The sequence below is a fragment of the Malaclemys terrapin genome, chromosome 1, assembly GCF_027887155.1.
Source record: "Malaclemys terrapin pileata isolate rMalTer1 chromosome 1, rMalTer1.hap1, whole genome shotgun sequence".
NCBI classification, from domain to species: Eukaryota; Metazoa; Chordata; order Testudines; family Emydidae; genus Malaclemys; species Malaclemys terrapin.
In genome coordinates this window covers 73,345,512-73,373,296 of record NC_071505.1, presented here as the reverse complement: position 1 = coordinate 73,373,296, position 27,785 = coordinate 73,345,512, and the positions used below count along the sequence as shown (strand labels likewise).

The following is a 27,785-nucleotide window of genomic DNA, read 5'->3' as shown; positions in this document are numbered from 1 at the left end:
AAACTCCCCTCCCGCCAAAAAAAGAAGTATTAGATATTATTTCCAACAAGCTGAAATATGATCAAGGAAGGTCCTTGTCTTCCTTCATTAAAATGGGGATAAAAAGTTTTCTTAGGAAAATTAGAGAGCTAAAATTTAAGGACCCAGAGTTTCTGTAGAGTGGGATGCCATGAGGAAGCCAATTTATCTTCCCTTATTCTCTGTCTGGTTCAGGGGGCAGGTTAGAGCAGCCTGACAGTCATCTAGCCTCCCCTATCATAGGGAATGCGCTATGCTGGCTTTTGGATGCTGGGAACTCCACCACAGTAGAGTTATCTCCAGCTAGAGCTTTAAGGTCAGTCCCCACAGAGTAGAGCAATGCAGAGAATCTTCTCCCAAATGTTACACTTCATGTCTCTACTTTCAAGTCTAATGGTGGGTCCATTAATTTAGGAATTGTACAAATATGTATTTATTTCTCTATTTCTTTTACCCACTTTCTTCATCCTCCCTATCTGTCTGTCCTCTTGCCCCAAAACTCTCCGTACCTCACCCTTTTGTCATTTACTCCCACTTTCTTCCCATTTTTCTCCTTCTCTTGCCCATCCTCTCTCTTCACCCCCCCTGCCCCCCCCCCCCACACACACTTGAAACAAAAACTTTATTTCTTGGCCTCTTCCCCCCTACCAACTACTGTGTGTTTTGTCTGGATCTCATCTCCAGCTCCCCATGAAATACAGTATTGTAAGATTGTGTAGATGTTATTCAGGCTTGTTGTGATGGGTTCTGTCACAGGGACCCCCTTGGGACTGTCACCTGATGTGCTGAGATTACCTCTGAGCCCGTTTTCCCTGCCATCTTGGGACTTCCAGAACCCTACCTTGTTGAGCCAGACAGGCTAGCCTGCTGCAACACAGACCCAGGTCTGGTTCACGCCCCCAAAGCTGCAGGCTTTAAGTGAAAACAGCTCTGCAGGTTACCTGACTCCAGCACCCAGACTCAATGGGATCCAAACCCCAAATAAATTTGTTTTACCTTGTACAAAGCTTATACAGGGTAAACTCATAAATTGTTTGCCCTCTATAACACTGATAGAGAGATATGCACAGCTGTTTGCTCCCCCAGGTATTAATCACTTACTCTGGGTTCAATAATAAACAAAAGTAATTTTATTAAGAATAAAAAGTAGGATTTAAGCGGTTTCAATTAATAACAGACAGAACAAAGTAAGTCACCAAGCAAAAACATGCAAGTCTAAGCCTAATACATTAAGAAAATGATTACAGGTAAAATCTCATCCTCAGAGATGTTCCAATAAGCATTTTTCACAGACTAAACTCCTTCCTAGTCTGGGCCCAATCTTTTCCTCTGGTACAGTTCTTGTTAGTTTCAGCAGACATCTTAGGTGGAAACTAGAGGTTTTCTCATGACTGGCAGCGCCCTTTGTCCTGTTCCACCCCCTTTTACAGCTTTGGCACAAGGCGGGAATCTTTTGTCTTTCTGGGTCCCCACTCCTTCTTCTAAATGGAAAAGTACCAAATTTAAGATGGATTCCAGTATCAGGTGACATGTTCACATGTCCTATGAGACCCCAGCCTCCATTCTTCCTGGACTAGCTCACAGGAACACAGGAAAGGTTGCAGGTAAATAAACCATTTACAACCAATTGTCCTAGTCAATGGAAGCCATCAAGATTCTAAACCACCATTAATGGCCCACACTTTGCATAGTTACAATAGGACCTCAGAGTCATACTTCATATTTCTAGTTTCAGATACAAGGATGGTACATGCATACAAATAGGATGAACATATTCAGTAGGTCATAAGCTTTGTAATGATACCTTAAAAGAGACCTTTTGCATAAAGCATATTCCAGTTACATGATATTCACACTCATAAACATATTTCCGTAAAACATTATGAAGTGTAACGTCACATATGGGACATGGGTTCTCTCTTTCTTTACTGAATGACAATCATAAGATACAGATGGTACGCTGGGGAAATTATATTACCAATGGTGGCATCTTGGCTCTGCAATAGACACCTTTGGAAATTATGTTGGTAGCACGTGGGTTTTCTGCATGTTTAGCAGGGTTATTGGCTAGTGGGCAATGTCATTCATCCAGAAACTATTTTTATGAGCTCGCCTTTGAGTCTGTGTAACTTTACACACTTGTGTCAACAGGAAAATAAGCTCAAATGTATGGTGTGATTGGTGCACAGTCCTTTAAGTGATATTTCTCTGTCCATGTTTTTTGGAGACTCGTAGCTGTTTTACAACCATACATAACTCAGCATGCTCTTATATATAGTCTCATTATGAACTGGAAGTAAAATTCCATAACCTCAGTAAGGGGCCAGATGCTGCTATCCTTACATGGAATAACACCTTACATAGAATGCAAAGCTGCTTAAATCACTATGACAACTCATCTCACACCAATCAGACTAGTCACAGAGTTACGTACTACTCAGCATGAGTAAGGATAGCAGAATCCAGCCCTAAGTGATGCTGACATTTCCTGTAATGTTTCAGAAAACACAACTTAGACCATTTTATTTTGGGTTGGGTTTTTTTTTTTGTTTTGTTTTTTTTTTGATGTAATAGGCAAGAAAGCAAATCCTGGTTCACACTTTGCTGTGTATTTTCTGTGTGTGTGGCTGGAGATTCTTCTGTGGTAATTTGCTAAGTGGCTAAATCCACATTGTTTGTATCTAAATGCGTTTGTGTGTAAAAACACTAATCAAAATATACATAACATTCCATTGCACAAAAGGTTATGAATGATGAAAGCTGGGACAACTTGCATTTGTTTGTGAATAGTATCCAACATGTGTTGTGTTGTCAGACCTTCTGGCTCTAACATTTATTGTAGGTCTGTTGTGCTAAGAGGTTTCTAATAAGTAACAGATGCCAATTTAATTATAACTGCTATTATCTCGGTTTAAAAATCCACACAGGGGCATAAAGAACAGGAGTACTTGTGGCACCTTAGAGACTAACAAATTTATTTGTTACAGGGGCATATATCTTTTTAAATAAATTAGTGGAAGGTCTGTTTCCTAGTGAGATTTGCCATATTTGTGATTGTGCTATTATTTTATCTATCATGATTTTTTTTAATGGATTGACATATATTCATTAATGTTTGTGTGCTTTTCTTTTCCATCCATCTCTCTTCATCTCATGAAAAGCATATCTGGGTAAGTTAAATCACATTGGCTGCTGAACATGTTCATTTTCAGCACCATGTTTTCTTTTCTTTTTTTCTTTTCCCTTTTCAATTATATAACCAGACCTATGCAGAGAACTAACCCCAAACCAAATGTTCAGGGTATTCTAAAACTTTATAATAATTGAATGCACAATATTTCTCATTTTATTAAATTCAGGATTTGATCCTGAAGCCCTTACTCTTCTGAGTCTACCCTGGGGATAATGCCAGTCCATTTAAAAATAGATTGGCTCATTGGGTCTACATACTCTGTATATAGAACAACAATATTTTCATTTTATGCTTATATAATTTCATGCTTATTTTTCTTTTTCACCAATTCATTTGTTTTTAAAGTATGGACATTTGTTTTAATTGGATCTCCTGATTTCAGTTTTAAAATCCTCATCTCCTCCTCTTAGATCAATTGAACATGTTGGTTTTTGTTTTTCCTGAAACAAACTATTTATGGAGCTTATAAAAGAAAATTCTATGCAGAGTACACAGACTCTTAATTATGTCTGAACTATGGCTTTTTTTAAGATTGGAAGACCAGAAATAAACTTGTAGAGGACAGGAGTTACTATTTTAATTTAAAATGTATTACTATGAAATGCTGGTACAAAACCTGATTTAATAAAATTTAATTAACCTGTAAGCTCCAAGGGTCTCTAATAATATCTAGTAAACTTTATACTAGATTGCAAGGTCATCTATTTGGCAAGTCTATTTTGTTCATTATTGTTTTGATTATATTTTTAATAGTAATTCTCTGCTGCTCTAATTTAAAGTTATGAGCTGTATTTTTTATGGCTATTCAGCATTCCAGAATATGCCTCTGTTCGCATAATGTATGCTTTCAGAAAAGCAATAAAGCTCTTCTGCTTGCAGAACATGCACTAATATACCTCAGTTACAGCAATGTTTAAAAATGCTGTTCATAACTATGTTACCTATGCTCATATTAAATAAATAATAAAACTTCCCTTGCCCTTTGTTTTTAAACACTTTTTATTTATTGCTTGAATCATTACTTACATTTACTTGTTTCAATATTTCAATCATTCTCCCCTGAAAACTCTTTTAAAGTTAACTGGAAAAAGTTTTGCAAAGACATGAAGAATTAACCTTGCCCACCATTCCCAGTCCACCTATTATACAAAGTAATACATATATATATGCATATACATAGAAAAGATGACTGCATTATTTAAAGTCAGGGTCAGCCAAGGGGCAAGAGTTTGAAGAAGTAACTTAATTTTTAATTAAGGATTGTATTTAAAATACATATAGACCCTTTTAAAAGAGATTAAGTCAAAAGTATATGGCAATGGCAAGTTTGCTTCTAGTTCCTTTTAAATCTATAGTGGCTAAAAAATACCAATACAGAGAAATGAAAAATTCCTTCTGCCAAAGCCCTACGAGTTCAATGGAAAGATTCTTGCCTGATTCCAAAGGGCTTTGAATCCAAGACACTAGTTCCTGGACATTTGTCTGTTTCATTTATTTGAATATTATTTTTCCATGGAGAATCAATTGTGTTTACACCTTGGTTTGAAGTCCTCAAGTTGCTCTCATTGAATAGCATCTTCTATCTATCTTAATTTACAGAAATCTAATATGTATAAAGGCTTGTTGTAATTTGGACAATATTTCTACTTAAAAGAATACAATAATTAACAATTCCATTTACATTACTCAGTGTTAAATAATAATAAAGGAAATAATAATAATAATAATAATAATAATAATAATAATAAAGGGAATCTGTTGCATTTTGTCTTCAACAAAACATTTTGACTTGCAGACAATATCTTTATTAGAAAACTTTTATGCGTGACATTTCATGGGAATTAGCTTCTCTGTGTACAAGCCAGCGTTTCTAAGTGAGAACTACTAGTACCGTACTATTAAAATGTTGTTACGTCTTGTTTTAACATGCCTCATTATGAACTTGCCTCACATTTGCTATTGAATTTTAATTAAGAGCCATTATAATTGGTATTACTGAGAACTCCACATGTGAAATCAACTGGAACTATCTAATCTTACTACTGTTTTACAGAAGTATGGAGTTGTGTGTTGAAATTCAAGTTTCATCATGGAAGTGTTTAGATTTTGTATTATAGTTCCTGCACTTGAATTTAGGTGTCAGTCATCTTGAGCAGCTATTTATTGTTCACCTCATTAGGTGAGCCTCACTTTTGTGACAGTTATAAACAAGATCAAGCTAGAGATTTCGTTTTTAATCCAGATTTTAATATTTGCCTACAGAGAGGTCAATGAGTAGACTCTCCTTAGTCATTCATTTTTAAATAACATTCATTTACTGTTACACAATGAACAGTTGGCAGCGGGTGATACAGGGTTCGAAAATCACCTATGCAGGAAAAAAACATTTAGTGGGCAAGAAACTCCATGAATTATAAACCCCTAAATCAGTGGTTCTCAACCTTTTTTCATTTTTGGTTCCTAAAAAATTTTAAATGGAATTATGGACCCCTTTGGAAATCTTAGACTTAGTCTGCTGACCCCCAGGAGATTGTAGACCACAGGTTGAAAACCACTATTCTATGGTAACAACAGCCTTTTGTGGACCCCCTCCATGGACCACAGGTTGAAAAACACTGCCCTAAATCTCAGGTTGTCCTGAACATTCATAGTCAGCGCTGATCTCTTGGGTTTTATCTCTCCCCTGACAGCAAAGTTCTTATATTGTCCACTCTGGCCACTGCTCCCTTCAGAGGAGTTTCAAAGTGCTGAACGGCAACCCTAGTATAATAATGTTGAGTGTGTTAGCATAGACATATGCTAAACAGTCCCATGGGGCTCTGGGGAGGATCAGGATGGGGAGAACAGCCCAGTACAATAGTGCCCCTGTGAACTAGTTTCCTTGGATTAGGGAAGAGAAGTCAATGCTGGGGGTAGCCTGCACTTCTATGTCACCACCATTCTGTGCCAGCCAGCCCAGATACACCTGACTGTGCCCCTCTCTAATTGCACCAATAGTGAGGATATCCAGTTGTATCATGTCTTCTTTCTAAAATGTTAGATTAACAGAAGAGTCACCCTAGCTTTGGACAGAGGCTAACTAAAGTCCACTTTCATATAATTTCCTTAGCTTGCAACACCTATCTACAGGGCCGGCTCCAGGCACCAGCTTAACAAGCAGGTGCTTGGGGCAGCCAAGGGAGAGGGGTGGCACCTGCAGCAATTCGGGGGGCGGCAGGTCCCTCACTCCCTCTAGGAGCGAAGGACCTTCCACTGAACTGCCGCCGCCAATCGCGGCTTCTTTTTTTTTTTTTTTTGCTTGGGGCAGCAGAAATGCTGGAGCCAGCCCTGCCTATCTAGCACAGTAGAAGATAGTTAATGACGCAATAATAAATTATTTAGATAATGGCATAGAGAGTACACTTATAAAATTTGTGGACCATACCAACTGGGAAGAGTTGGAAGAGTTTTGGAGGACAGGATTAGAATTCAAAATTATCTTGACAAAATGTCAAAATGGTCTGAAATACATAGGATGAAATGCAATAAGGACAAATGCAAAGAACTACACTTAGGAAGGAACAATCAGCTGCACAAATACAAAATGGGAAATGACTGTCTAGGAAGGAGTATTGCAGAAAGTGATCTGGGGGTTGTAGAGGATCACAAATTAAAGATGAGTCAGCAGTGTAATACTGTTTCAAAACAACAAATGTCTTTCTGTGATGTATTAGTAGGGGTGTTGTAAGCAAGACATGAGAAGTAATTATTCCACTCTACTCAGCCTTGATAAGCCTCAACTGGCGTACTGTGTCCTTTGGGAAAGATGCGGACAAATTTGAGAAAGTCTATAGGAGAGCAACAAACATGGGTTAAAGGCCTAGAAAACATGACCTACAAGGAAAGATTGAAAAAACTGGGTTTGTTTAGTCTGAAGAAGAGAAGACCAAGAGGGGACATGATAACAATCTTCAAGTACATAAAAGGATGTTATCAAGAGGAGTGTGATAAATTGTTCTCCTTATCCACTGAAGACAGAAAGTAATGGGCATAAATTGTAGCAGGGAGATATAGGTTAGATACTAGGAAAAACTACCTAACTATAAGGCTCATTAAGCACAGGAACAAATTATCTAGGGAGGTTGTGGGAATCTCTGTCATTGGAGGTTTTTAAGAGCAGGTTAGACAAACTCTTGTCAGCGATGGTCCCTAATACTTAGTCCTTCCTCAGTGCAGGGGACTGGATTAGATGACCTGTCAAGGTCCCTTCCAGTCCTACATTCATATTACAGTTACTCCCACAGTGTCTTAAATAAAGGGGATTTTATTCTTAAATAATAATATCTAAAAATATTAATTCATTTTGTAATCATTCCAGTGCTTGCAAACCCTTTTAGATAATATTATATGCAAACTACCTCTTACAGTAAAGTCTAATTAATATCAATTCTCCTTACCATATTGGTTGCACATGTTGTCAAAAATTAGATAGGAAAGCAAGGAAAGTCCTGTATCTGCCTAAAGATACAAACAAGTGACATAGTGTAACGGTATATAGTGCTTTCTCTGACATCTGCCAGCTCCTCCCCACCTTTCAGATTAGGGAGGGGAACACTACATTTCTCCCCACCAACTGTAAGCCCCAGCAGAGGGAAACAGTCTGAGGCTGTTATTAATGCAGCTGAGCACATTCACTGTTCCTCCCCTAATGATCAGTTGCTTAACTAGGCAGGGAGGAGGCAGCTGCAGTTGTAGCTTCCTGTAACCGGGGGCCTCTCTGTCCATCTGCGGAGCCATCAGTAGGCTACCCTCTGGAGCCACGGGCCCCTTCCTCTCAGTCACTAATTTGTGGGTTTTGCTTAGAATAACTTCATGGCCTCATAAACTACTTTGATGAAGTGTAGTGTATACATTTTTCTCCCAAAATGGCATCTAAATGTATGTGAACTGGTTTATAGCTCTTATTACCCTGGTGGTAGGAAAATTGCACACAATTTTAGCCATTTCCACATTGTAATGAAAAATTACAGATTCATTGGAAAATTATCTGATTCTTTTTGCAAGAAGTTTATACTGTAAAATAAACTAATGTATTCTCAAGTGAAAACCGCTTTAATAGATTCAGAGATTATAAAGCCATCAGCTACTGTGACCTCTTATATAACACAATCTTGTTTCTAACATCTTGATTTTGATTTTTTTTAAACTTGACTTTGAAATAGCCAAGGAATTTTGGTTTGAAAATTTGCTGCAGACCTACAATCACTGCAGAAGAGTCATATTATTCATAAATACTGGAAGTTGCTATTTTAGTTATATTACCTATATTATTACAGGGGGAGGGATAGCTCAGTGGTTTGCGCATTGGCCTTTTAAACCCAGGGTTGTTCGTTCAATCCTTAAGGGGGCCATTCAGGGATCTAGGGCAAAAATCTGTCAGGGACAGTGCTTGGTCCTGCTGTGGAGGCAGGGGACTGGACTCAATGACCTTTCAAGGTCCCTTCTAGTTCTATGAAATAGTATGTCTCCATATAAAAATTATATTTACTTTTTATCAAAATTATACATAGTTTATTAATTAATTTGCATCATACTCATTTTTGTAACCCATTCTAACAAAGTGTGGATCTTTGTCCCCCTCCAGTGGCTGATTCATATAAGAGGATAAGAATCTACTACAGCTATCACCTAAGAAATTGCTGCTTTTATATGGAGTAATAGAGGCTTTGCTTTTAGTTCTGCAGATCCAAGGTTCGAACCCTGTAGACAGCCTAAGTGACATAGTTTATAATTTCATATTATATAATATAAAATCGTACATATTTAAACCACAGGGTTTTTTTTAAAAAAAGGGGAAATTCAACTTAAATAAAATTTGCATTTCGTGAGTTTTGGGCAAAACTATAAAGGAAAAGGAAATTATTATCTGAGCTTTTAAATATAAATTTCAATCCTTCTAAATAAATAAATAAATAAAGATTTCTTTAAGATCCCAAATCATTAAGTGAGGCTTTGGTCTTGTGCTGGCACTCTGCCCAAGGGTAAATTTCACCTTAATACAATATTTGACTGAATAATAGATTTTAAAATTACAACTAAAATTATTTATAATCATTTTCCTCCCTCCCCTGCTGTGCCTTCCAAGAACCTCAGGATTATGTGTGATGTCACTGATAGCCGTAGCCAGGAGTATAAGAAATTCAGATTTTGGACTGTTCTGTTCAGCCAAAAGCAATATCCAGAGCTGCTCTCCCATAAGTACCGCCACAAGTCTGACTGACCATGCAACTATAGAGGCTCTTCGCTACTCCAGGGGAGAATATCTCCCTCAGAAGCGGCAGCATAATGCTAAACTGAGAGCCCAAACCTGACTCCGGTCTGATTACCGTATGGCAACTGAGCTCATGGGAATCACACCAGAGATATACTGAACATGCTCAATACTTTCTCTGATATTCCAGGGTGGAGGAAGTGAGTTGTTCAGGGGAAAGACATTGTAAAGGGGCTCTGGGGCCTAAAGATCATGTCTCTTTTCCTGGCACTTCAATTCCAGAGTTCAACCATGGGTTTAAAAAGAGATCTAACAAGCCCAAATTTGCCTCCTAGACCGAAGTTCCCCCCAACTCACATACCGCTGAGCACTGAGGAAGCTCACACTGATGATGGGGAGAGGGGTGGTTGAGTGTTCTCATACTCCAGTTATGGGGTAGAACCTGTGCAACAACAGTGTTGCACTCCACCCTCTCTGGAAAATTGGAGCAGGAAACTCTCACTTCCACCTGCCACCCACAGAGAGTAAACGCCATCCTTATGCACCAAGCAGTTAACTGACTTTTTTACTGGTAGTTTTGGGCTCCTTGGCCCAGCTCCCCAGGTCTCCTTGGCCTAGCTGGGATTCAGGAAAAGGACTTGGATAGCAAGTGGCAGTTATATAACCAGTTTCCTACAAGCAACTGCAAAACTCCCTGTAGCAGAGGATAGTGTGTGTGCTGAGAGGTTGATTTTGATTGAAAAGTGTTGTCAGATGTCAATGGTGTTATCTATAGCTATCGGAGAAATACAGAAACCTGAAACAGTTGTAAGGCCAGATTTTCAAAAATGGACTCTTCTTCTGGATGCAAAATAATTTAGGGAATTTAGGTATTTAAGCAGCTGATTTCACCTATAAACTCTGACTTTTGGGTATCTAAAAAACTTGCATTGTACCTGAAAGTTGTCATTTAAGAAATTAAACAGTTCCATAGAACTGAAGACATAAATTTGGAAAGGACGGTGACATAAGTACTTTGTGTTTGTCACTGCTAGATAACTTGATTCAAATAAAAAATTAGATTATCAAGACAAAGAGGTATGCAGGTCTTAATCAATCTTTCTCCCCTTCTACTAGAGCCAGATTCTGAAACGCTCACTCACTGAATAGCATCTATCTGAAAGTGTTACTCCATTGATTACAATGGAGTAATTTACAGAATAAGAGGATACTCAGTAGGAGCACAAGTAACAGAATCTGACCCTTCATGATTTGGGAACCCCAAGTTTATTTCTTGAAAAAACAGGGTCATTCTCTCACCTTTATCTCTGCTTCATTGTGCCACAGTTTTTCAAGATCCCTATGTGAAGAGCTACTAAGGCAAAGAAGCGTTGTTGGGGGATCTCTGAACCACGTAGACTGCAACAATAAAGGACAAGGAAGCAAAATCAATATTATCACTTTAAATTTCCTTTCTTATGAGGTGTTGTCAGCAAATTTTAATGTTACATTAGCATAGTCCTTATCTAATTTGTTTCCATTACTGCTGAGAACCTGCCTTCTCTGCTCCTCTCAGTGGGAGGCTGACAGAAATACTTTGGTTATAAAAAACAGGTTTTAGAGGGGCTATGTGATGAATTCTGTGCCCCCTGCAATATCCTGTTGATCCTTTCCCCTGTGCAAAAGGATTTTTTTGTGTGCGTGATCAAATTATTTAATATGGGTGAAATAGAAAGCTAGCATTTTCCTGATTTTTTAATAGATTTAAAATGTATATAATCTGTATGATATTCAATACCGTTATATTAAATGTGATGTTATACTCTTTGTTTTAAAAGCTGCAAAAGCCAAATTCTTACTGTGGAGTGACGGGTTCCACAGTCTTTGAAGTCCAGGGGAGATGGCAGGTGCAGAATTTGGATCTGGAGCTGGCCACCATTATAATGATTCACATATCGTTGATAAATTATCACAATGCTTATCCAATGAAGTGTGTCAAAACGTGTAACAAAATTGTATAATGGATGTCTTCTCTATGGTATATTTCTATATGCAATCCAGAAATGTTGAAACTTAAAATACAAAAGTATTTCCTTTACATGTTAGGCATTATCAAAGGAGTCCTAGTCCAAGAAAAAACGAGTCCTAGAACAGAAAGAGAAAAAAGTTTGGGATAGAGAAAAGAATATGTTCAAAAAAGGCAAGGAACTGCTTTTACTTAGGCTTAAATACTTTAACAAGGTTATTGGTGTAAATGAGGAGAACAGGAGTACTTGTGGCACCTTAGAGACTAACACATTTATTAGAGCATAAGCTTTCGTGGACTACAGCCCACTTCTTCGGATGCATATATATTGAGGTATATCTCCTCAATATATGTTCCATTCTATATGCATCCGAAGAAGTGGGCTGTAGTCCACGAAAGCTTATGCTCTAATAAATGTGTTAGTCTCTAAGGTGCCACAAGTACTCCTGTTCTTCTTTTTGCGGATACAGACTAACACGGCTGTTACTCTGAAACCTGTCATTAAATGAGGAGAGTTATTGTGCTGCATTACTGTTGCATTTAGCCTTGGAAGTATAAGTGTATCTCTGCTGTCCCAGGTACTGCCACCCACTTAACACTTTATGATACACTTTTAGGCATGAACTTCTGGAAGAAGCTCGGAGAAAGGGATTGCCTTTTGCACAGTGGGACGGGCCTACAGTGGTTGCGTGGCTGGAGGTAAGTGTTAAGAGGAGAACTTGGAAACATGGATCTTATTCACAGAACTTCTGTATTTATGTTACCCTCCCAAACTCTGAGAGACAGTATTTGGAAAGAAAGTTTGAATGTTTCCTTTTCTTATTTTCTATTAGCTGTAGTATCACTGCCAGCTGCAGGTGGATAAAGGATGAGGGGTTGAGACAGAAAGGGCCGAGAGGGAGATAGAGGCAGGTTGGATGGAATGGGGGCAAAAAAAAAGGTTTATTACCTCTGAAGAATGCTACCCTAGAAAAACTGCAATTGAACACTGGGTTCCTGACTCTCAATATTCCTCTGTCAGTAAATGTCTAGGAAACCCACTTTCAGAGTGTGTCTGTCTCTCTTATTTCCCCGAGTGGCAAATATGTGTAGAGGATCTTACCCTCACAAATAGTATGTAGTCATATAATTTAAAGACTTTTCATAATGCATAAGTACAAGGCGGGCAAATTAAGGCAAACTTAATACTGGCATTTGCTAAATTTTCATTGCTTGACTGTCATCTTAGTATCCTTTAAACATAGTTATTTGGTGTGTAATATATATGTGTATAGCTTGGATAAATCTTAAGAGCTGTGAGCTTCCTAAACTAATGCTGATAAAGTGTCTCAATCTTGATCTGCATCCTCCTTGCTTGGAACAATGGGTCTACACTTTCCGAGACACTATTTGTGTCACACTAAGTGGTTGTTTCTGAAGTAGATAAGTGTCTGCTATAGAGCTGATTAAGACCTGCACACTCCTTCTTACCCTTTAACTTTGAATCAAGTTCTACAGAAGTAAAGAACTCAAACTTAGGCCACTCTCCTTTCCAAATTGCTGTCTTCTGTTCTAAGGAGCTGTTTAAGTGCAAACTAAGTGGAGTGTTTGGCTTGGAGAGAGTCTGAAAAGGAGAAAAATCTAATTTATTTAAAGAATACATGTATAGAAAATATGAGAGAAGATGCATTATGAAGCTATGCATAATTTTTTCATAGTCCTTTGGCTAAGTTGTGCTGACAATTCTATATCTGGGCCCTGGACTCAATCTGCGTACATGTCCCTATTAAACTTTACATGGCAATTTAACTGGGTTTAGATAGTGCTTTAAAACTCAGTCCTGTATGTGTGGTGTGGGGCACTTCAAAGAGGGGACTGTGCATCAAAAGGAGACCCAATCTCTCCCTAAGCTTCTTGATATACCATATTTCAGCACAGCCTGCTCCCTACAGTGCTCTTTTGTAGACCAGTGTATGATGGAGAGACAGGGATCCATTTCCTCCCAGACTCTCCCCATCCTCTTTGTAGCACTCTACGCCTCATGGGGCATATGGAGGATCTGACTAAACTCCCCTGGGCACTGGAACTGCGATGGTAGCGTCCCATTATGTAGGCCATCTGAGGTGTGGGCTATTTGCCCTCCTCCCGACCCTTTGTGCACCTGTCCCAGTCTGGCTCTTCAGAATGTCTTCATTTTCAAAAACAATGAATGATATGGTTTTTTAAAATCACTGAATTGCAGCCAGAAGGGTTAGTATTCTTGAAGTGTGGTTTAGGCCTCCATATAGCTGAGAATTTTTATTTATCCTCACAAGGTTTAGTGCTAAGTAACTGGTCCCCTGACAGACTATGATGATGAGCAAGTTACAGTGGTACCAGTGACAAACCATCAGAAAATTTCACTCCTACTATGGAAAAGGACAGTATAAAACTCAGTGACATCCAAGAGTAAAGTCTATGTCTGTCTATTTTCATGCAAAATTTCCAGTTTTTACTTGTTGATTTTTAATATGGTAAAAATGGGAATTTTCATAAGATTTGAGAACAATTCGGTGATATTTTCAGTCATTTTGAGAAGTCCTGCATTAGTGAATGTTGTAATGCTTGACAGAATATCATATTAGGTCTACATCTGAAGCAAATACTGGAGGGAGAGGAGGAATCTTCCCATTTTGCCTTTTCATAGCCCCTATTCTAATGAAACATGCCAAGTAATCCTTACAGATAGCTGCCTCCCGGATCATCCCTTGAAGCATCAGGCAGTTTTAGTGCACTACAGCTTGGTACCAGGCACAACACTGCCCAAAAGGATGCAAAAGGGCACTCCATCAGCCTTGGGGACTTGGAGGAAATTCCAAAAGGATAAGGTGTTGTACCCAAGTCTGCACCTGTGGAAAAATAAGTTTTCTCTATACTGAGCATTTTTAGCTCTTTGTAGATCCTAGGGTTCCCCGCCCCTTCCCCCGATCATATGAAATTTATCACACAGCTTTCTTCATGGTACACATTTCCAACCTGATGGTTTAGGTCTAATGTTGAGTATTTCATTTCAATGTAGGAGATTGTTAAATCAGACACGCTTCTATCTGTCCCTGATGGCTGTCCAGGTGCATATGGATTAACCGATGCCATGTTTAAAAAATGTTCCATGCCTACATTTTCTCTCTTGGTAAAACAGCTTCTAATATCCAAAGACATTGGAGAGGATTTAGAGTTACATTTTCAAAATTATATGTTAATTTTGAATGTTCAACTTGAGACACACAGAACATGATTTTTCAGAGGTGTGGCGCATGTGACGCTCCCATTTACTGCAGATAGAGCAGCAGATGCTTAGCACCTATGAAAATGTTTCTAGTTCAAACAGGAATTGTTCTAACTCAAACAGGAATTCTTCTAAGTCAAACAGGAATTATTTTAGGGAAGTTCTATGGCCTGTGTTAGGCAGGAGATCAGACTAGTTCACAGTGGACACTTCTGGCCTTGGAATCTATTAATCTATGAAAATCCAGACCTAGTATTCTGAACTGGACACCCAAAATTAGTGAACAATCTTGAAAATGTAATCCTTAAATGGTACGGTATTATGGGTGCTCAGCAGGCACTCAGTTCCATGCTGATGGGTGTGGTATAGGAAACAGAACAGAAAAGAATGTTTGTACACTACCAGTAGCTAATGCATTCATTTGAAACATGCTTTTTTACACCTTATATTTGAAAAGTACAAATTTCTCAAGTTGGGCACCCAAAATCACTAGTCATGTCTGAAAATGTTGTCGATTTATGTCTTTTGGTCCTCCTTCTGCACATTTCATTATAATTGAATGTATTTCATACTGTGACTAGGAGCTCCCTGGATTTTGCGGGAGGGTGTTTGGGTTTTTGGGAGGACCGTGTTTTAGAGGGTTCACATATGTATTTCTTTAATATGGAATTCTTTCCTGTGGATAAGAAGACCTAGGTGTTCTTGCAATCACAATAAGGTGAAACAACAGGCAGTGTGTTTTTGTATGCCTAGAAGAATGCAAAACAGTTGAGCACAGTTCAATCTTATGGTCAGTCTCTGCTCATAAGAGGTCAGGAAAAGAATAGTAGGACTTTTGCAGGCAGGGATTTTGAGTGGCTCTGAAAACACTTCGCATATGTCTACACTTTGAGCTGGAGATGTAAATTCTGAGGAGGTTGTGAAGGCTAGGACTATAACAGCATTTAAAAGAGAACTGGATAAATTCATGGTGGTTAAGTCCATTAATGGCTATTAGCCAGGATGGGTAAGGAATGGTGTCCCTAGCCTCTGTTTGTCAGAGGGTGGAGATGGATGGCAGGAGAGAGATCACTTAATCATTGCCTGTTGCCATCACTCCCTCTGGGGCACCTGGCACTGGCCACTGTCGGAAGACAGGATACTGGGCTAGAGGGACCTTTGGTCTGACCCAGTATGGTCATTCTTATGTTCCAGTTCAAGGAAACATACCTGTGCTAGCACTTTTTGATCTAGCACACTCAAAATAGGGTGTAGCAGCCATGGCGCAAGGGGCTAGCCACGCTGAGCACAACCCATCCAAGATGTTAGGTAAGCTACCCTATCAGTGGCTCATGCTGTTGTGGGTATACTCAATGTTCCACACACTAGCTGTCATTGAGCTAGTGCAGGTATGTCTCCTCAAGCTGGAATATAGACATACCCTAAGAAACATGCCTGTATTCGACATTCCTGGTATGGTTATGGAACACTAGAGAGCTAACGTGAAATCTCCAGTCGTGCTCAGGTCCAGAATTCCGAAGCCATTTCACAACATCAAAATCACTTTTTGATCACACTTTTGCCTGTGCAGTGCCTGAATCTGCATGCGCAAAAGGGCCTTTCACAAACTGGTGATTTGAGTGCTTGAGTATTACCATAGTAATTCACGTGGCAGGTGTCTTAATAACTAAATCATGTATGAAATCTCAGAAATTTAGTTCTAGTGTCTTAAACTGGTGACTTTTTTCTCAACAGCTGTGGTTGGGAATGCCTGCATGGTATGTTGCTGCTTGCCGTGCAAATGTGAAGAGTGGAGCCATAATGTCTGCTTTGTCTGATACTGAGATTCAGAGAGAAATTGGAATCAGCAACCCTCTCCATCGCTTAAAGCTCCGACTAGCAATCCAGGAGATGGTATCACTTACGAGTCCATCAGCTCCTCCCACTTCTAGAACAGTGAGTCACGTTCAGCTAACTTTCTTTCTCATACTTGACACTATATCAAAATCCATAGCAAAAGTTGTGTAGTACAAACCAAATCAAAATCAGTCTGAATTGTCCTGAAGAGAATGGAAGTGCCTTTCCTTGCTTGTTGATCACTGATACTTTCCTGTAAAAAATACATTTTTAACATTGTGCTTCTGATTAACCTTGAAATTACCTCAGTGATCAATATGAGAGAAGGGCAAACCTCAAAATGCTCACACATGCTATCCATAGATACCTAATGTTTGGAAACTTACTTGTACTTTTGCAGGTATTCTATTTTCCCCTTTCTCCAAGTCACATCCTCTCCCCAAATGAACCAGATACTTTTCCTGCCCTGGCTCTTTCCTCCCATAGAATATTCTTGCCTCTCCCTCCTTCTACCTTTTTCAGTTATCCCCCAGCCTGGATCTGCTGTATCCTCCTGCTTATCTTTCCTTCCTAGGAGAGGCACCAAGAGTATGTGGCTATGTAGTGAGAAGAAGGAAGAGAGATAGAAAGTGTTTTATTTTCTGTGTATAATGGTGTGGGTGATGGGAGGAGAGAGAGCAGGCAGGAGAAGAGTTCATATAGAAGAGAGAATGAAAGTGATGGGAAGAAGCCTGTTTGAAAGAGAACAAAGGTGAGAAATGGATGTGAATTTGAGAGGGTGAGAATCCTGTGTGTGTTATGGTAAGAGTGTGCATGGAGGTGGGGAGACGGAGAACAAAGGGGCCATGCTGGTGGGGAAAGAAATAAAGAATGGGAGTTAGGAAGGGAAAGAATCATGAGACAGATGGTGAACACTAAGAAATAGATGACTGGAAGTAAGGTGAGAAAGCGGGCCTAGAAAGAGATATTGGAGGTCAGAGAAAGAGAAAAGGAGCTTGGACTGATGGGAATTGTGCAGAAGAGGTGAAGGGAAAAGGCTGAGAGATAGAGACCCTGAAGGAAAAAAGGGTAGAAAGAAAGTCAAGAGAGGAGAACAGTAGGCAGCAGGAAAAAGAGATGAAGCAAATGAATCAAAGTGAGAGAAGAGGAGAGAAAAGAAAGAAATGGAAAAACCTAAGACAACACTCAAATTTAAGGATAGTATAAGTATAAGTATTTTATCTCCCTATGCTGTATAGTATTTTCCTGTCAGAAAAGGGGAAGCTGATTGAAAATGAAAGGGGTCCGGGGCAACATGCTACCTGGGAAGGGGGGACATTGGAATACTAACACTTTCCCTTCTCCATTTGGGCACTGAGCAAGGGCGGCTCCAGGCACCAGTGCAGCAAGCACATGCCTGGGGCGGCCTGCCGGTCGCCGTGAGGGCGGCAGTCAGGCTGCCTTCGGCGGCGTGCCTGCGGGAGGTCCACTGGTCCCGCGGCTTCGGTGGCAATTCGGCGGCGGGTACGCCGAAGGTGTGGAACCGGTGGACCTCCCGTAGGCATGCCGCCGAATCCGCATTACCAGCACACCTCCCGCAGGCGCACCGCCGAAAGCCGCCTGACTACCATGCTTGAGGCGGCAAAATACATAGAGCCGCCCCTGGCACTGAGCCTTGGTTTGGATCAGCATCCAAAAGTCTGGATGCTTATTCAAACCCCTGTATACAAACCTCTTGAGTCTGCAAAGTGAGTTTTGAACTTTCTAGAGATTAAGCTATTTTGTAGCCTCTGCTACATGTTAAGTTTAGTCAGATGCAAATACAAGTACAGTTAGTTTTATGTAAATTGTTTTCAGGTCTATAAGTGGAAGCTGGGCTGAAATATGGAGACAGAATTAAGGGGATTTTTAAATGTGCAGTGTAATATATTACACTTGTTCTTCCATTGAAGAGATTGTTTGAACAGTGAGGATTTTTGAATATTTCTCTACCTTCTCTTAACTTCCATATTCTTAACTTCTTAATTTCCATATTTTAAATGCTCAATGATAATGAACTGTGTTGCACATAAATTTTAAATCTATTGCTGAGTAACATAATATAAGGAAACAATTGCAGACACAGATCTGAGCAAGTGAATTTTATCTGTCTTAGTGAAATGTATCTTGAACAAACAGTAGTTGTAAGTCACTGCATGATCAGGTGGCTATAAGATTTTTTACAGCACTGCTCAATTTTCTGCTGTCAGTATGATGTCATATACAATTTGCACCACTTGATCTGCACAATCAGTTTTTCTATAGAGTGCCCATACTGGTGGTTTTTGATCCCTATGATATTTAAACATCTTTTAGAGCTTTATGTATGCAATCAAAATATGTCAGCTATTCCAGTAACTGCTAAGGGCCAAATTCTGTTACTCTTACTTTGAGGAGGACCTTATTCCTCCAATGAGATGATTTCTACTACTCAGAGTGCTCCTTCTTGAAGTGGTACTATCCAAGGTACTGCTATCAGTAACCTGGCCCTAAAAATCTGGCATATGTACTCAAAATCTGATGGCTTTCCTCATTCAAGGATGAATCTTGCTCTCATTGAAGACAATAGCAAAAACCATGATGACTTAGGGTAAATTTTCAAACAAACACACCTAAGTACCATTTTCAAAAGTGGCTCAGGCACTGAGAAATCTGAGTTTCATTGAAAGTCAAATTTTACCCTGAACATCTCGGTTTCTCTATTCCCATTACTGAGGCACCTTTAAAATATATAGTTACACAGCTCAAGAAAAGCATTGACATTTACCTGATGAGATGTCACATATTCAGGCTGGAAATATTAGGGTAGATTGGGCTTTTTGCACTTAGCCCTGAGGGATGGATGGCACGCAGCTGTACCGTGAGTCAGAAGTCCTCTGACCTCTCTTTCTCCAGAAGAAAGTTAATTTACTGCAGCCTATGACCTTGTGTGCTCAGCCAGCTCTTAAACCCCCTTACTTCCCTGCCTGGTCTCACGGGGGCAAGTCAGACTCTTACCCTTATTAAAAACAATGGAATGAGGGGGAAAAGCGAACATTTTTAAAAGAAATTCTTCAAGAATGTTTGACGTACAGAACTGTAGGGAAAGGGATCTTATGTTACATCACAATGCAACTGCAGTATGTGTGCAGAATTTTTAGGCTGGAAATTCATCACCACATTAGAACTCTCCTCAGGACTCAGTTACCACATAAAAGCTAACGTCGGCTCTTTGTGTGATATACTTGCTTTAACTGTTATTCTTCCCTTTTTAATGGTATTCAGAGAATTTCCACCACATTAGGAATAAGACATTTCATTCACCACTTCTGGTTAATAAACAATCATCTGTTAAGATCTTAGTGAAGAAAGATGTAAAGCAAGTTGTCTAAAGTTCTCTCTAGTTGCAGTTCGATTGAGGCAAGAACATGGTTGTGCTGATTGTGATGCTATACGCTGTTAACTTACAGTGGTGCTGCCTTTCTTCTTTAACACTGCTTACCTAATGTGGATTCTGCCTGCTTCCCTGTGGGCCTTGTTAACAGCCCTCAGGCAATGTTTGGGTGACCCATGAAGAAATGGAAAATCTTGCAGCTCCAGCCAAAACGGTTAGTCTTTCCGATTTTATTTAAACAACAGTGATATTTATTTTAATGCCAAGAACACAACTGAAGTGTATGTAGTTGTTTACAATTGTCAGATCACCTGTAGACTGTTTCTCAAATATAAAGTTAGAAAAAACATAACAGTTCCCTAAAATATAAAATACCAAATGTATTACAGTCACAGAGACTATATTAACTTGCACACAGTACTGAAGTTTCACTGTACAGCTGTAGTTCTGTTTTCTGAAACATTAATTTGAATGTCACGCTCTGTTGAATATGAAGGAAGAGTGTTTAATATAAGGGAACACTGTCAATTTGAAATCTAGTCTGTTAAAAATGAGTCTATAGCAGTTTCAGTACTGCCCTTGCCCCTAAGCCTCCTTGCTAGTATCACTTTAAATAGAAGTTTGTAATAATGATGACGCTGAGAGATGTCAATCTAGAGGAAGCCTAAACAGTATGTAATCAGGACAAAAATGCTTTAGCTAGAATTCTCTCTTTGAAAACCAGACCAAGTTGTTCACATTTCTGGGACTTAGGGTGACTATTGTGCCATTGATTTTTTGGCAAATATCTTACTGATTTTGGTAGAGACTTAAAATGTATGGCAATATGTATCCCCCAATCAATGGCTCAGATTTTTTTCATTCCCCAAAACCTCAGAGTTAGAATTATATTTTTGTTTTCAAACGTAAGGTTGTTCTATCCCAGCATGATACCATGTTTGTAAGCAATTAACTAAGCTTAAAAAGAAAGATGTATGAAACCTTATCTTCAATTCAGAATAATTTATGGTTAGCCCAGCCCATAAATGGCAGCGGAGGTGCTAAATCTACATTTTAATGCAGCAAAGATGGATTTGTTTCACATTTTCATTTGCTATAATGTTTTACATATTCACTATAAATTTCACGGAGTGATTTCCTTACCAATTATTTTTTACAACCAAGCTGCCTCTCAGCTTTATCATTATTGGTAAAGAAAACACTAACACAATAACAACACCTTTAGCACCAACAAACAGAGCTAGCCCTGGAAAATTGACCAGGAAAAAACAACATACTTTTGGTACAAGAAAGTGAGTGGCTTTATTGCAGTGTGTTGTACAAAATGTTACCGTTAACAGAATTGAATGAAACTGTTACTTTGCCCGTTGAGTATGTGCAAGTCAAACACGAGAGCTTTACAAGTCTTCACAGATCTGAATCAGGGCAAAATTTCAACCATTCTGCCTGTAAACGCAGCTTTACATTATGAATGTTTTGAGACTTTGCAGAACAAAACATTGGGTTACCCCTAATTTGCAATATGTTGAGGCAAAATGGCAAAATTTTGACTTTAGTAGCTGCTTTTGTAAGGGAGTTTGAGATGAACTTGTAAAATTTCACAAAACTATGAAGGTTTTTTTATATCTTTAATATTTTCTTGATTTGTCAGTACTAAGAAGTTATTTACTCAACCTTAATTATTATGGTGTCAGTTTTGTAGTTTAGTTAAGCAGTTTGCCATTGACACTAGGTCAAATGCATTATCAGCATTTTTCTTTGTACTAGAATTGTTAACATTTGCATTATAATCACCTTTTGCTTCTTGACTTGTGTTTTTTGTATTTTTACCTGCTTTTCTAATGGCTCCTTGCTAATAATACAGAAAGAGTCTGAGGAAGGCAGCTGGGCCCAGGTATGAATCTTTTGACTTTACACTTTTGGGGATGGAAGACTAAGAATAATTTCATTAACATAGTAATAGAAAACTTTGTAACATTTTATCAGCTATTGTATGAATCTAATGCTGTGATTTCCTCCTACTAGTTTAAGTATAACGAGTATTTTTTACATTTTTAATTCAAAGAAACTCTTTTCTAGGCAGGTTTGTTACATAAAACATAGACAGCATATTTGCAGCAAATATTTTCCTTTATAGAAATTGCTATGAGCTTTTGTAACCAGATATTTTAAGGAGACTCAACACAATCCTTTATTTTGTGCATATATACTTTGCACACATATCCATTCTATGCACTTTTATGATTTGCTTTTGCTTGGGATGATGAGGAAGTAAAACACAACACACTAGTAAGCAGATTAATGGCAATGGCTGCAAATGCCTTGTTACTCTGCAGTCCCTAATGCTCATAAAGAATGAGTATGTCTGCTACATGACCTCGACACCAGCAAGATGCAGGTCCCAGCCATACCGGTATTGGTTAGAAACGTGTTTGCTCACGAGGGATGGGGGATGTACATGCAGGCACGCCAACAGGGGAGGCCAAAGGGGGCAATTACCCAGCAGCCTGGGCGATTTAAAAGGGCCCAGGGGCCCCTGGCCGCTGCTGCAGTACCGGTGGCCGGGAGCCCTGGGCCCTGTTAAATTGCCTGGGCAAGCCACAGGGCTCCTAGGTGCGCGTGGGGTGGTACCGGCAGCGGCAAAGGCAGCTGACCCGGCCTGTAGAAGCCCTGGCCGTGCGGAAGAGCATGCTCAGCAGCTTGCTGAGCACCAGCAGCGCAGTCGGCAGCAGCTCAGGCCCACTGCGTGGTCTGCCCTGGGGCCCGGAATTGCTGTCGGTGGGCCTGTGTACATGTAGTCAGTAGTAAGGCCCTGCATGCCTCATGTCCTTCCCACGCTGTCCTTAGCATACCTTTTCCTAAATGCATGCCCAAGTTTGGGGCAATTAGGTCACAACACACTGAGTTTATGTGCTGCTTATCCAGATGGGCTATTAATGTCAGGCTATTGTGAAGGGTACAGGTACAGTTCCTGTTCCTACTGGCAATGTCTTTCAAACCCTGCCAGTACAGAAAAGACCTCTCTTGTTCTGGTTACCAGTGTCTGTGGAAGGCCATCCAAGTCACAGAGATGGCATGCTCCCCCGTCATGACGAAACAATCAGTAAACTATGGGGGAGAAAGGATGATAGGTCAGCTGGAGGCATCCTGACACCATCCTGTAGTGGGTTCATAGTAAACTTGGATCCTCATTTATATGTATGTGCTGCAGGGGTAACTGAAGGTACAATCAAGTGCCTGCACAATTTTTACATACATTTTTGGAGGTTCTTTGTGTGTGTCATTTATAGGATACGGGATCAGATTTTTAAAGGTATTTAGGCACCTAACTCCCATTGAAATCAATGGAAGTTAGGTGCCTAAATATCTCTAAAAATCTGGGCCTAGATGCTCTGCACGTAAAGTCTATAACCATCATGTACTTCACATATGGAAGCTGAAAGGCCCTATTAATTACACTAAAGGCTAAATGCCCAGGAACTACTAGAAAGAATACCCTTTGCAAATTGTGTTTAGGATCAACAGTCAGAGCAGACTGGCTTCACTTTGATAACCCAAAGTGCAGCATGCTGAGATGACACAGCTATCAAGGGAATTGTGCTCGTTCTTGGAGCTGAACCATTAATGTAGAAGCTTTTCAGTATATTACACAGTTTCAAAGATTTTTTTATTAATTATTATTATTTTATTTGAAAACCACACCATATATTACCAAGTCCATTTAAATCATAGATCACCGTATTGTAGGATTGGAAGGGACCTCAGTAGGTCATCTAGTCCAGTCTCCTATGCTGAGGAAGGACTAAGTATTATCTAGGTCATCCCTGACAGGTGTTTGTCTGCCCTGTTTTTAAAAATCTCCAAGGACAGTGATTCTACAACCTCCCTAGGTGACTTGTTCCAGTGCATAACTACCCATATAGTTAGGAAATGTTTCCTAATGTCTGAACTAAATCTCCCTTGTTGCAGTTTAAGCCCATTACTTCTTGTCCTGTGCTCACTGGATAAGGAGAACAATTTATCACCCTCCTCTTTTTATAATAATTACATACTTAGAATCATAGAATATCAGGGTTGGAAGGGACCTCAGGAGATCATCTAGTCCAACCCCCTGCTCAAAGCAGGACCAATCCCCAGACAGATTTTTGCCCCAAATTGCCCCCTTAAGGATTGAACTCACATCCCTGGGTTAGGAGGCCAATGCTCAAACCACTGAGTTATCCCTCCCCCCTTGAAGACTGTTATCATGTCCCCTCTCAGTCTTCTCTTCTCCAGACTAAACAAACAGTCTTTCCTCATAGGTCATGTTTTCTAGGCCTTTAATATTTTTTGTTGCTCCCCTCTGGGTTTTCTCCAATTTATCCACATCTTTCCCAAAGTGTGATGCCCAGAACTGGACACAATACTCCAGTTGAGGCTTTATCTGTACTGAGTAGAGTGGAAGAATTACTTCTCGTGTCTTATATACACAGTGGTGCAAGTAGATTTTAATTCTTATCGGTACGTCTAGGCAACTCATGGGAGGGACACAAAGGGGGGCAACAGCTAATGGGGGGGGCATGTAACCGCCCATGTGACTCCTCCCTGCCCCTAGCCCCCCATGCTCTCCCCATCCCACGTTACTGGGGTGGGCTCTGTCATCCCGTTGCGCCGCATACGGATTTCTGAACTGCAGGGCTCCCGGGAACCGCAGGGGCAAAAGGAGCACTGGCGGCCCCATGCTGACAGCACCTCCAGTGCAACTGTACTGCCCCCAGCCCTGACCTCCGGCGGGGCTGTACAGACCCTAGACAGGAGACGCAGCTGTGTGGAAGGGCTGTGGGTGGGGCTGGGGGTGATACAGCTGCAGTTCCTGGGAGCCTTGCAGTTCTGAAAATGGTTCTTTCTGGTACAACGTACTGGCAATAAATATCTTAATGGTACAGTGTACCTGACCGTACCTGCTTACTTGCACCCAGGGCAACTACTGTTTTTGCCACCCCAAGCAGCGCGCTGAATTGCCGCCGCGGATGGCGGGGACAGTCCATGTGCCATTAGGGCAGCACGCGCGTTTCCGCGGCGGTGGCAATTCGGCGGCAGTTTCTGTCTTCAGCCGGAAGTCAGAAGCCACCGAATTGCCGCCGCGGGCAGCTGACCATAGAAGCTGCCGCCGAATTGCCGCAGCAACGCGCATGCTGCCCTAACGGCACACGGACTGCCCCCGCTGTCCGCGGTGGCAATTCGGCGCCCTGCTATGGCGGCAAAAACACTTGGATTGCCGCCCCTTGCAGATTGCCGCCCCAAGCACCTGCTTGGAATGCTGGTGCCTGGAGCCGGCCCTGCTTGCACCACTGTACTTACAGCACTCCTGCTAATACATCCCTGAAGGATGTTCATTTTTTTCAACAGTGTTATATTGTTGACATATTCAGTTTGTGATCCACTATAACCCAAGATCCTTTTCTGCAGTACTTCTTCCTAGGCAGTCATTTCCCATTTTCTATTTGTGCAATTGATTATTCCTTCCTAAGTGGGGTACTTTGCATTTGTCCTTATTGAATTTCATTCTATTTACTTCAAATCATTTCTTTGGTTTGTCCAAATCATTTTGAATTCTAATCCTGTCCTCCAAAGCGCTTTCAATCCCTTCTAGCTTGGTATTGCCCACAAGCTTTTTAAATGTACTCTCTATACCATTATCCAAATCATGTACGAAGAGATTGACTAGAACTGGACCCACTTTTAGCTAATTCGTAAGACTGGCTGCAGTATGCTTATCTGAAATTCATCACACTCACACGAAATAACAGGATTTTATTAGAAGTTTTATTAGAAAATGGAGAGAAAATCCAAGGTAAAATTATATAAATCATAGATTTTAATCTACAAGCAGCCTTGCCTATTTAGAGCACAAGTTTATGGTTTCAGATAGATCAGAGAATCAAATATTTATATTCTTGGACTTCTGTGTCTGTCCAGCTGCTGTCAGGTCTCTCGCTCCGTTTTGGCATCCCTCTTTCCCTCAGCGTATGACACATCCCTTCATATATACCCAGTTCATGCTCATGAATAGGTGTCAACCTCTGCATCATCATTTTAGCTATTATACCTATTAACTTTAGGGGGCAAACTGAAAAAATTAGTGGTACCTTTCCAAACTATACTCACAAACCAAGCTCTACTCACTAGATTTGCCACAGATCTTCATAATATACTAGTCCGTCTTTCTTACACAGAATCAGCAGTGAGATAGTTCACAATAGCAACATTTTAATTATCATCATTTTGCCTCTGAATAATCACCCTCATTGAAATTAATACCACAGTTCAGAGCTATTGTTGCAGGCTGGTTGCAGACTCAGGCGAACTTTCATACATCAAGTATCCGGGGTAGCAGTGTTAGTCTGTATCTCCAAAAACAACAAAGACTCTTGTGGCACCATATCTGTTAGCCTTTAAGGTGCCACCAGACTCTGTTGTTTTCATACATCAGTTACACTTGGGTTACATTTTGAAAAAATTGAAAAAATAGCTAGAGACTTCTTAAAAGAAGCTGAGACTCAAAATAACAAGGTGGCAGCTCCGGGAAGCTGTGTGTATATTGGACTGCCACATATCCCCTCCCAAATTCAAACCATGATCAGCATCTTGACAATGAGAATTGTTCATGTCCAGTGCTTTGAAATTATCTGCTCTATTGTTTAATATCCATTCATTGTACAAAGCCCTGGCTGGGATGATTTAGTTGGGAATTGGTCCTGCTTTGAGCAGAGGGTTGGACTAGATGACCTCCTGAAGTCCCTTCCAACCCTGATATTCTATGATTCTATGATTCTAATTAACTCCAGGTAGTTAACACCTTGATAAAGGATACTCTGGACACTTCCTAAATACATATACCAGGCTACAAATGTTGTGGTTTACAAGCAATTGACGCAAGGTAAAAAAAACTCTAGTGAGGACAAGCCCTTGATTTGCCCATAATTTTATCTGTATACTGTGATAGGTTGGATACCCCTTCCAGGGCACCACTTGATGTGCTAGGGTCCCACTGAGCCTGCCCATTCCACCAGCCTGGGCTCCCTCACCCTGTTCGGCTGTGCCAGGACCTTAAGCCTTCTCCAGCACACACAAGTAGGGACACACCCAGCTGCAAATGGTCACAGAGACACTGAGATCAGCTCTGTGTGGGAAGAATCATCTCAAGGATTACCCAGCACCCAAGTGCACACCTCCTTTGGGATGCAAACCAAAAATTGTATTGTCTTGCACTGTATAGAGATCGATATAGTGCAAACTCATAAATTCGCCCCCTCCCTCAAAGTGGAGGAAGATATGCACAACTCTTTCCCCCCCCCCCCACCGCCCCAAGTTATAAGTTCCACAAACTGGGTTTTAGAAAACAAAAACAAATTTATTAACTACAAAAGGTCAATTTTAAGTGACTAGAAGAGATAGCAAACAGAACAAAGCAGATTACTGAGCAAATAAAAAAACGCAAACTAGGCTGGATACATTAAAGAAATTGGCTACAAATTGTAATTTCTCACCCTAAATGTTGTTTCAAGCAGGTGGCAGTTTTGTTTTTTTTTAAGGTAAACTGCACTGCTTGCAGCTTAAATCTCCAGGAATTCCTCTTACAGGCTGATCTGTCTCACCTGGACTCAGTCCCCTGCACCCCTCCCCAGCTTAGTTCCTTGTTTCTTCAGGTGTTTTCAGCAGACTTCCTTCTTGGGTGGGGAGGCAGTGGAGAAGAGCCTAGATTAACTCACTCCCCTGCCTTAAATAGGATTTACATATGGCAGGAATCTTTTGTTTCCTAGCCCACCCCCTTCCAGTGGAAAAATACCAGCTCAAGATGGGACCCTG

General features: G+C 40.3%; 1 protein-coding gene across 8 annotated transcripts in view; it reads left to right on the top strand.

The window, feature by feature from the left end:
• Positions 1–27,785, top strand: part of PPFIA2 (PTPRF interacting protein alpha 2) — a 642,959-nt gene that overhangs the window by 591,767 nt on the left and 23,407 nt on the right. For all 8 annotated transcript variants that reach the window (XM_054027372.1, XM_054027381.1, XM_054027368.1 and 5 more), the window contains 4 exons: positions 12,084–12,165; positions 16,445–16,645; positions 20,089–20,151; positions 21,802–21,831. In XM_054027372.1, coding sequence (XP_053883347.1) covers positions 12,084–12,165; positions 16,445–16,645; positions 20,089–20,151; positions 21,802–21,831 — 376 coding nt within the window. The remainder of the gene's footprint in view (positions 1–12,083; positions 12,166–16,444; positions 16,646–20,088; positions 20,152–21,801; positions 21,832–27,785) is intronic.